Raw genomic sequence first — 10,223 nt, 5'->3', positions numbered from 1 at the left:
CTGATTGTATCCAGCGGCTGTAGTTCAGCTGACGGCAAGGCTTCCATTAGCAGAACGGGTGAGGCGGCAGGAGCTAGAGAGTTCTGCTCACGATTGGAGCCAGGACGGGGTGTTAAATTCAGGTTAGGTTAAACTAAACCAAATCCTTACCCAAAAAGGAGAAGAAGTAGGAATACAGCCAACAGGTTGCTGTCATTGAAGAAAGCTGGTATCCGAAAAGCTGAAATTACTCCCACCGAGAGTGTAACAGGTATCAGAAAGTAAACCTGAAAATTACACATGGAACTGAATTAGCTTCTATTGCATGAAAAATATGAAGCATCCTTAGGACAGATACATATAATCACATCTTTTCTTCCCTCCCCTTTGTTTGATCAGAGTCACTGACATGGACTGAAATCACCACTCCACATAGGGCTAAGGTTGTGTTTCTGGTGAGGCTTTTTTATTTCAATAAAAGAAATTTTCATTATTATTTTTTAAAGCAGCATGAGTAGTGTCAGGGGTGCCTCAGGTCCCAGCTCACAAAGGACCAACGCCAGTGTCTCTTTATATATAAAAGTCTTTATTGAAGTTGATTGTTGGTTTTACATCCGTGGCGCGCAACCCTACGTCTGTAGCTCTAGACCGTTGAAGCTCCGTCTGACTCTTCCCCTCCCCTACACCAGTTTAACACCCTAGCTTTGCTCCACCTCTTCCTCTTCTCCCTCTGCTCTTTTCTTCTCTGGGTCCTCCTGCCCTCTGGGGTGCCACCCTTCCTGGACTCCTCGGAGGCGGATTCCTCTGACTCCTCCCCCTGTCTCCGGCGGGCTTTGGGACCTGGCTCCCAATCCGGATTTTCTGCTGACCCGCGCGCCTGCACATTTGAACTTGGCGCGCGCGCCCAGCCGCCCACTTTCCTCCTAACGGCTACACTGCTCCTGTCACTGCTTCCCCCTTCGGGGGGGGCTGGCTGGAACTGACCTCCGCTCCGCCCCTCCACTCTCCGACGGAGGCGTCGTCAGTTCTGACTCACTCTCTCTCCCTGCTGGAGAAGACGCTGGTTCTGATCTGTGGGCTTCTTCCCCCCCCGCTACGCTCTGGCGGGGAAGCTGGCCCTGATCTCCAGCTCCCACTTGGGGACTCACCGCTGGCCCCCCTTGCCCTGACCCTGGGCGCCTCTTTCTGGGAATCTTCTGATTCGCTGGAGAGACTCATGGAATCTCCCGGGTCACTGTCATACCCTCCTAAGCTCCCCTCAGATCCTTCCCCTTCACTCTCCAATTCCTCTTTCCCCTGTGGCTCTGCCCCTGAGCCCCTGACAAGTAGTCTTTTGCTAGAGACATACAGTAGTCTTTAAGAGATTTGAAAATAGTTTGAGAGAGGCAGTGTTACCTGTGGTTTCTGAAAACTCTGCAAACTCTGATAACAAGAACAAAAGTGGGCTAAGCAAAAGACATCACGAAGAGCAACTCTCTCTTTCAAATTGTTTTCAACTCTCTGCAAGAACTACACATCCTGTGCCTCTTTCCACTAGGACCAGGGAGGAGGGTTCAAATCCTCACTGAGCAGGAAGCTCACTGGATGACCACAAGGTGTTGCTGTTTTTTAATATTGCTGATAGTTTCTTGTTGGGGGAAAGTGTAATCACTTGAGTCCAACCCAAATTCTAATTAGCAGCAGCTTCAAGACTTCCCAGTCTCTCCCCTTAATTTGAAATGAGAATTGTTTGCCAGTAGGAATTCACCGACAAGTATCAGGTTGCAGAGTATCACTGCATTAGTTTCAGTCTGGTGAATATTGATTTCAGTTAGATCACTGTGACGTTTTCGACTGGATGATTTATAAATACGCCATTTCACGGCAAGCATATGGAGCCTGATAGAGGCAGGCCTATTACATGAAGGTTAGAGCCAGAAGAGTATGTTTGGCAAGTTCTTCAGATCTAACCAACTTTGAGTGGCTTGCATGATTCTTGCAGGTGCCCAGGCCAGTTGGAGGTGACTTCGGACAACCACTGGAGAAAACAACCCAGATCTAATGAATAATTTGGCAAGAGGTGGCTAAGTGTTGAAAAGAGAGAACAAGAGTGTAGCCCACATAAATGCTCTCCTACCCCCCCTTCTCCTCTCCCATTGCAATAGTGCAGGCACCTTTGTCCCTGCAGGCCGAGAGACTACGAATTTCTGGGTGGTCATGCAGCCCTTGAACACTAGCACACAATATAAGAAGTAGCTTCTGTTTAAAGCACATTTATACTTCTTCCCCCCAAGAATCCTGGGAACTGTAGTTTACCCCTCAAGGAGCTGCAATTTTCAACACCTTTGACAAATTAAAGTTCCTAAGATTATTTTTTTTTGGGGGGGGTGAGTCATGTACTTTGAATGTTGAGTGTATATGAAGCCTCAGCCTGACTGAGGAACCAGTGTACAGTGGTGCCCCGCAAGACGAATGCCTCCCAAGACGAAAAACTCGCTAGACGAAAGGGTTTTCCGTTTTTTGAGTCATTCCGCAAGACGAATTTCCCTATGGGCATGCTTCGCAAGATGAAATGTCTTGCGAGTTCTTGCGAGTTTGTTTCCTTTTTCCTTTTTCTTAAAGCCGCTTGTTTCCTTTTTCTTAAAGCCGCTAAGCCGTTAATAGCCGCTAAGCCGCTAATAGCCATGCTTCGTAAGACGAAAAAACCGCAAGACGAAGAGACTCGCGGAACGGATTAATTTCGTCTTGCGAGGCACCACTGTAGTGAATTTTTGAGCATGCCACTGAGATGTATAGAGAGAGAGGTTGTCAAAAAATAACTGCGACTAGATAACGCTTTGACATATCCTAATTAATGGGAAGAGGAATTGAATAATTCAGCAAGCTAGCCTACTTGTTTTGTTATCTTGGACCCCTTTCTATCATTTTCCTGAACCAAGTTGTATTATGCTCTGGGGTAACCCTCCAGTTAATTGTAATAATTCAACCTCTTACTTTTGTAACTTTTATAACATTCTACATCATAATACAACAACTATCTACTCAGAAGTCAATCCAATTGATTCTATTCCGGTTATATTATCATTCTGCTGCAATCCAAAATATTCTTTTCCCCCCTGAGAAGCTAATGCAATGCCGTTTTGTGAATCCATGAAATGTTTCTAATTTTTAATACAATTTTTTATGTTTTGAGGTTGAACAACTCTGGAAAAAGTAACCAAGCCCAGAAAAGAGGGAAAGCTTCCAACATATTTGTTTCAAAATAATTTAATAAAAATTAATAATTAATAATTATTAATTTAATAAAAATTAAAATAAAATGTTTCTTGGAAAAATATGGTTCAGAGTATTTTTGAGCAAATTTTCTGCCTAGATGTGACAGAGTTTAGAAGGTCACAGGAAACAGTCTTACATGAACAGCCATTACTCATAGTTCGTAACAAAATACATACCACTGGATGACTTTTAGACCTGGCTTTTTGCCTTTGCCTCTTTGCAATTTAACCTAAAGCAATTTTTATGCCTACAAGTTAAAAATAAAATGAAGTATTGACCTTAATAGCGCACTGATCTTTTTATAAATGTGCTGAGCTTTATGCATATGCTACAGCCAGGGAAAAAAAGGGGTTGTCCATGTTCTTAGCATATACGTACTGTAATAGCTCTAGTTCTAAATATGTTTAAATGTCCTCGCACAAAGTTAGTTTGCTCCTATGTGGGTCAGAATCACCACCATCATTGCAGCTATTCAACTGTTCCACACGCACAGGAGAGAAAGGACAAGAACACTGAGCCCACCTCTCATTCCCATTCTTGCACAAGTTGAAGGGATAACTATTGTAGCAGAGACTCTACTTAGGGAGGCTACCTGTGTGATTTAGAAACCTGGAAAGTCCAGGTTCTAACCACACAGGGAACCTGTACAAGTATAGCAGATGGCTGGCTGCAAAAGTTAAGGGTGATGGGATACAACCAGCAGGCTCATCTTTGGTCTTCTCTCCCTCCTCCAGCCCCAGGTGTTGATTTAACTCTGACACAGAACACCTGAAAGGAGCTTAATGCGTACTTAATAGCTCCTTTCTGGTGTTTTGTGTCAGAGTTCAAGGTAAATCTCAATGCTGCAATCTCCACGCTGCTCTTCATCATACACCATTTTGCAAACTGATATGTAACAGGTAAGATACTTACAAGGTCATAAATGAAGTTAGTCACCCAGTAGCTTGTCACACCCATGCCTGAGATATGCTGCAGCTGTTTTGCCTTGGTTTGATGTTCCTTGACTACATAAAGCACAAAGCTGGCTGTCGTGATGGAGTAGCCAATCAGGACGGACATGGAGACTATGATATCCAGTAAACTACTAAGCCTGAGTGGGGGAAGGTAAGCAAAAGTACGTTCAAAATAAGTATGCAGACAGATCCAGCTCTAGATTTGATAGGTGTCCTGGTAAAGTGTCTTTTCACAAACACCTCTTCTTTCTGTCACCCTGGCTGGGCTTTCTGGGCTCTGGTGCCAGAGCTTTAACCAGCCACCCCTTTAATTCCCCACATTGCCTCTAACCTAGCACCCCTCTGGGGCACTGTGGGGAATTAAAAGGGTGGCTGGGTCCAGTTGGCTGGCGCCGCTCAGCAGCCCACCCTCCCCCAACCCTCAAGGGGGACTTACAATTTAAATTCCACAAAAATAAATAATAAAATCAACTTCTTACATAGCTTGTTCTTGACTCTCTCCACCAGGATAAGGATGAGCAACGACTGAGATGCCTACACAAAGAACAATAATTAGGGTTTTCTTCAACTGATCATTGAACACAAGTGCTAGCTGAGGAGCAGGAAGGTTAACAGCAGTCTATTTATGTTCTGAATGCCATGGTATTTCATCATGGGCAAGCCATTAGGTATGGCCATTAGGTATTTTTAATAGTATTGGTTACCATCATTTATCCAGGGAACGATCTGGCAATCCTATATCACCAGTGAAGTCAAGGGTCAAACCAGGTGTTATGATGACAGACCTATCTTGAGTCCCACCAAACCTCTATAAAGCAGGAGATGCAATTGAAAGTAAAGCTCATGTGGGCAGGAGGAGGGAACTGAAATCTCCCTCCAGCCATGCTTTTCACCCTGACACTACTGCACACTGCAGCACTTTCTTTCATGGCAGGAACAACTTCTGGTTTTGGAGCCCTGCTTTGGCCAGGGGTGGGTGGGGATGCAGCTAGGATGCAGCAGCTACAGAGTAAAAGGAGCTGACTGAGTGCAGGATCCAGTTCCCCTTTCCTACTCACCCATCCTGCACTTCCACCTGAATTTACAAGAATTGGGAGGCACTGCAGAACCAATTTTAGCAACGGGTTTCCAATGTCATGTGCTGTTTTATTCAGGGGAGCTGTAGCTTTTATTAGTGATTAGATGGAAGTCCCCTGGAAGTCGCATATAAATCACTCTTTCCAAATGAAAAGCAGGATACAAGGATAATAAGCAAGGTTTACTTGAGGTATCTGAAGACTGGTGCTCACAATTCTGTTCTTGGAGAGAAAGCCACAAGAACAACCTTAGCTGTGTCTCTTTTTAAAGCATTCCATTCTTAGATCTAAAGGGGTCAATATGGTGGTAGGAATAGAAGTTAGGACGGCGAGGGCACTTGGAGCTAGAACTCAATGGGCTGGAATAGTGAAGCATTTGGAGATAATGAATGGTGCAAGATGGGGATAGGTGAAGGAGCCAGAGAATATTACAGGAGCCAGCCAGGTGTGATCTAGAATGGGCTAGGGAAAACATGTAATTATGACAGGTGTCAAAAGGATGGGGCCATGTTCAGAATAGGTGGAATGGGTGATCCAGCTGTTTTTGCACCAGGTGAAGGTGCCATCATTATGCATGATCCGACTCCACTCAGAAAAAGAAGATGATCCTCTACTACTTGTCAGAATTAAACTGACCAGATGAAAGGTACCAGATTGGAAGGAAACCATCAGCTGCATTGTGCAAAAATCCATAAAATCAAAAATATCCAAAGTGATGAAGCATGATAAGGGGAGAGACTGCCACCTTTAACTCTTAGACTTTGCATGGGTTTGGAGATTCCAACTAAACATCAGGAAGAACTTTCTGTCAGAAAGAGCTATTTGACAGTGGAACAGACTCCCACAAGAGGTGGTGGACTCTCATTCCTTAGAGGTTTTTAAGCGAAGATTGGATGGTCGTCTGTCATGGATGCTTTAGCTGAGATTCCTACATTGCTGGGGTCTCTTCCCACTCTACAATTTTATGATTATATGGGCTAATTGTATTGTTTTATGTAATTACATTTTTTTTTTAAAACACACCTTTAAATGGGAAGTATGGTGCAGTAATTAAGAGTTCCACAAAAAGGAATGGGGAGACTTAAATGAAGTCCCCACTTAGGTATGAAGTTCCTTGGGTGACCTTCAAACAGTCAAGTACTTCTAAGAATAGCTGTGAGGATAGAATTGGACTGGGGAAGAGAACATTTTACATAGCCCTAAACTTCTTGAAAGGAAGGCGAGGTATAAATGTAATAATAGCATTTTCAAATTCTAAGTATTGCAAAAAAAAAAAAAAACCTTTTAAAAAAATGTAGATTTCTTTCCTTTACATTTATACAAGAGCTGAAATGAGGCCTGCAGGCGAGGGGGGGGGGGGCAAAGGGGCTTGATCTCTTAACATATTTCGAAATCACTGCAGTGCTGAGTGCTTATGTGTCATCCATTCTTATTGGGGTCCTGGCTGACATTTGTTCTTTTGGCGGGGGGACGGGACCTGTTTTGTTTTCTGCAGTTGGGGAAGGCTTTTTAAAATAGGTTGCCAATATGGAATAGCAGGATATTTCTTGCAGTTCATTGCAAAAACCAAAAACCCACCAACCCCCAAATTTCCCCTTCAGTGCAGTGTTTCATGCCTCAATCAAGGAATGAAAGCAATTTCTAGTTCAGAACAAGATCTACTAACAACTAGAAAGCAATCCCCCCCCCCACCTGCAATCAAAAATAAAGAAGATACAGTTTGACTAAGCTGTTAATGCTCCTTCACTATAAAGTCATTTTCCCTTTACTGCAGCTTAGGCTAGAAGTCAAAATTTCCATTTCAATACATATTTTTTAGGCTTGGAAGGCAAAGCAGCACAATATACATAAGTCGAAAGCCATTATGATTTGCTTAGTGTCAGTGTGAAAAGCTCTTTTTATGTGGCTTTTTTAAATACATGGAGCCTAAGTCAAACCTCAAAAGCAGGATTGCCACCTATTTCAAATTGCTAAAATGACAGTCAACTTTTATCTGGCCATTTCAACGGTTCTTAGGCTGTCATTTATTTGTCAAAGCAACAAACGACTTTGGCTGTTTGAAAGGTGCCATGGAGAAAATACCATCAATTCTGTCTCCAACTAGGTTTCAATAAGACTGACCTATCTAGAGTTACAAGTTCACAGCATACTTACCAGTTCCAAGTGCTTGAATGAGCTTAAATGAAAAGACTGAAAATAATTCCTGCTTGATCATGGGATGTGAGTCTTAAGACAATGTTTACTAATTAGTTTTGTCTCCAGCAGCACATATTAAGAACATAAAGGAGAGTGTAACTGATGCCCTGAGAAGCCTAAAAATTGGACAAGCCATTTTGCTGTTTTACGCCAATCATTCTTAATGGGCATGAATAAAAGTATTATGCTTTACAATGTCACAATTCATTAGGCAATAGGCAGAAAAGAAAGCCTCTCAGCCTGAAGAGGCAAAGGATGCTGCCAAAGCCTGTTGAGCACCTACCATATCTGGAGGAGTTTTCTTTTGGCAAGTTAGCACGGAGAATGAAGTTATTCAAGCTGTTAAGGTAGGCTGGGAGGCTGTGATAACCTTCAGGATTATACCAGACCTATATTTAAATTTGAGAGGCAAGAGCAACAGGGAAGAGTCATTTTTTAATTTTAATTTTTGCTTTTAATAAGAAATGGTTCTTCACCCACTATGCATATGGCCTGTGTGTCTTCTTCTCCCTGCCCAATGCCACCCAAACAAGGTGCATTTGTGAATGGTAGTTTCCAGTAACACGTATATCAGCATAGCTGTCAACGTTTCCCTTTTCTTGTGAGGAATCCTATTTGGAATAAGGGAATTTCCCTTTAAAAAAGGGAAACGTTGAAAGCTTATGTATATCAGTGCCAGGATGCCACCAAACCAGCGTCTCAGGTATGTGTCTCGCTGTGTGTGTCTTTTGTTGTTGTTGAGGGATTTATGGTATTTCCCTCACAGGCTCTACCCCTGAATTCAATTCATGAACTCTAATCTCTTCCATGAACTGCCTTTCTGCACTTTCCTGTATTATCCTCACAGTCGCTACTCAGAAGTGCCTCAAAGATTGACCTTGAGTGATGTTCTGAACTGTGGGTAATTTTTTTAACGTGGTAGTACAGAAAGCAGCCTAGATATTTTCCTAGTCCCTCCAGTAACGGAACAACAGCAGAGCACCCCACTCAGCTAGGAGGCCCACTAGGTGGTCTTGAGCAAGGCACTCATTCTCAGTCTAAACTTCCTCTTAGGCTTGCTGTAAAAATAAAACTAATATTGGTGCTTTGAGTTCCTTGGAGGAGAGAAAATGAGCTATAAATGTGCCTGGGCCTGTAATTTTACAACACTTTCTTAGGAATGAATGCCACTGACGTCAGTGCGACTCAGTTCTGACTGAGTAACATTCATGGGATTAGACTCAAAAAGACCCCCAATTTAGCAGAGTCCTGATACTTATTCCAGTCACATTCCCTCCTTCAATATACGGTGCTAACAAGGGGCAGACATAGCTATAAGCCCACTGGACTGTGTTCTCAGACTTTTCAGATTCCTGCCTCAGGAAACCCAGGTCTCAAGTCCTGAAGATGTCAAATGATCTAGAATCAGTCAGGAAAAGCCGTAACCCAGGACTGCTATAAGATGGGGGTCTGGGGAGGCTCTTTCAAAGATTCATTCAAGAGCACAAAAAGACAATAAACATGAAATGTCTTTTTTATGGAACTATTTCATGTATCTTGACAGGCTTCGCCCCTCCTATGTTTCTTTTGCTACAGGCTGCAGCTATGTATCCCTTTACACAATGATTTTTATTTGTTATAATAAAAATGTTATTGATACAAGAGACTGTTCCACCAGAACAAGTGAATAAGTGGGTGAACGAGTCCTATGCAACAGTGACACATACTTCCACCACAGCCAGTCCCATGGCACCAGCACCCCTATGTATTTGTAAGCCACCCAGAAAAGATCTTATATAGAATAAATATTTTCTATTTTATTAATTAACAAATGTAATAAATAATATTTGTTGTGTGCACACATTATGGTTGAGAGGGCATAGGTAAGACATTTTAATTAAACACCTCAAATATGTAACAGATGAAATCCCTGCTGAACCTAATAATAATCTGTCATAAACACTGTAATCCCTGTTATTTGGGTGGTGGCAGACCACTGAACTTTACTCAGAGTAGACTTATTGAAACTAATGGACCTAACTTTGTTATGTTCAATAATTTCAAAGAATTGACTCTGACCATCACTTAGTTGAATGTAGCCCAATGTTCCAATTTTGTCATGTAATTATTTTAGCCAGTTTTAACCAGGTTAGTTTTTATGTACCTATTTTAAACTGAATGCAATAAACTGCTTTTCTAGATTTTCGTTCCATATTTCATTCCACAACTGCAGTTTACCTTAGTTATTGTCCTGTTAGCAGGCACTGGAGTTATATCAAACTTCAGGTCATTAGTCAAAGGCAGTCCAAAACTCCAACCACCATACCTAGAGGGGGAAAATAAATACGCTTCAGGAAATACCCAGAACAGTCATAAATGACATGCTAGACAGGATTGCCTCATTCCTTAAAGGTGGGTGAAACTCTGAGGCTCAGCAGCCCAGTCATACCATGTACAGCAATGGTTGCATAAGTACTTACATTAAGGCAATGCCAAGCCAGCACATTAAAATCTTAATGAAGAATAACAATTTCAAATGGTTGTTAGTGATTTTCTTTTATTTTTAGATTTGCAGGATTTTAACCATCTCTTACAGTGAAAGCAGAGCACCAGTGAACAGGGCACCATAGAGAGAAACTCCACACAGCAATTTCCCAAATGTTGGTGACTTCAGCTGTCATCGTCATAATCTCTTGACATTGGTTACTTTGGCCGGGGTTGATGGAAGTTGTAGTCAAAAACACATTGCCCACACCTCCCCTATCTACTGGGAGAACTATGGAAA

General features: G+C 42.4%; 1 protein-coding gene across 1 annotated transcript in view; it reads right to left on the bottom strand.

The window, feature by feature from the left end:
* ABCA12 (ATP binding cassette subfamily A member 12) overlaps positions 1–10,223 on the bottom strand; it is an 89,507-nt gene that overhangs the window by 18,708 nt on the left and 60,576 nt on the right. Inside the window, exons 34-38 of the mRNA XM_077919314.1 lie at positions 9,677–9,764; positions 7,743–7,848; positions 4,667–4,721; positions 4,147–4,324; positions 151–266 (exon numbers count right to left, since the gene is read on the bottom strand). Coding sequence (XP_077775440.1) covers positions 151–266; positions 4,147–4,324; positions 4,667–4,721; positions 7,743–7,848; positions 9,677–9,764 — 543 coding nt within the window. The remainder of the gene's footprint in view (positions 1–150; positions 267–4,146; positions 4,325–4,666; positions 4,722–7,742; positions 7,849–9,676; positions 9,765–10,223) is intronic.

Source organism: Podarcis muralis, chromosome 1, assembly GCF_964188315.1.
Source record: "Podarcis muralis chromosome 1, rPodMur119.hap1.1, whole genome shotgun sequence".
Taxonomy (NCBI): domain Eukaryota; kingdom Metazoa; phylum Chordata; class Lepidosauria; order Squamata; family Lacertidae; genus Podarcis; species Podarcis muralis.
The sequence above is the reverse complement of the archived record's forward strand: the minus strand, read 5'-3'. Positions and strand labels throughout refer to the sequence as shown.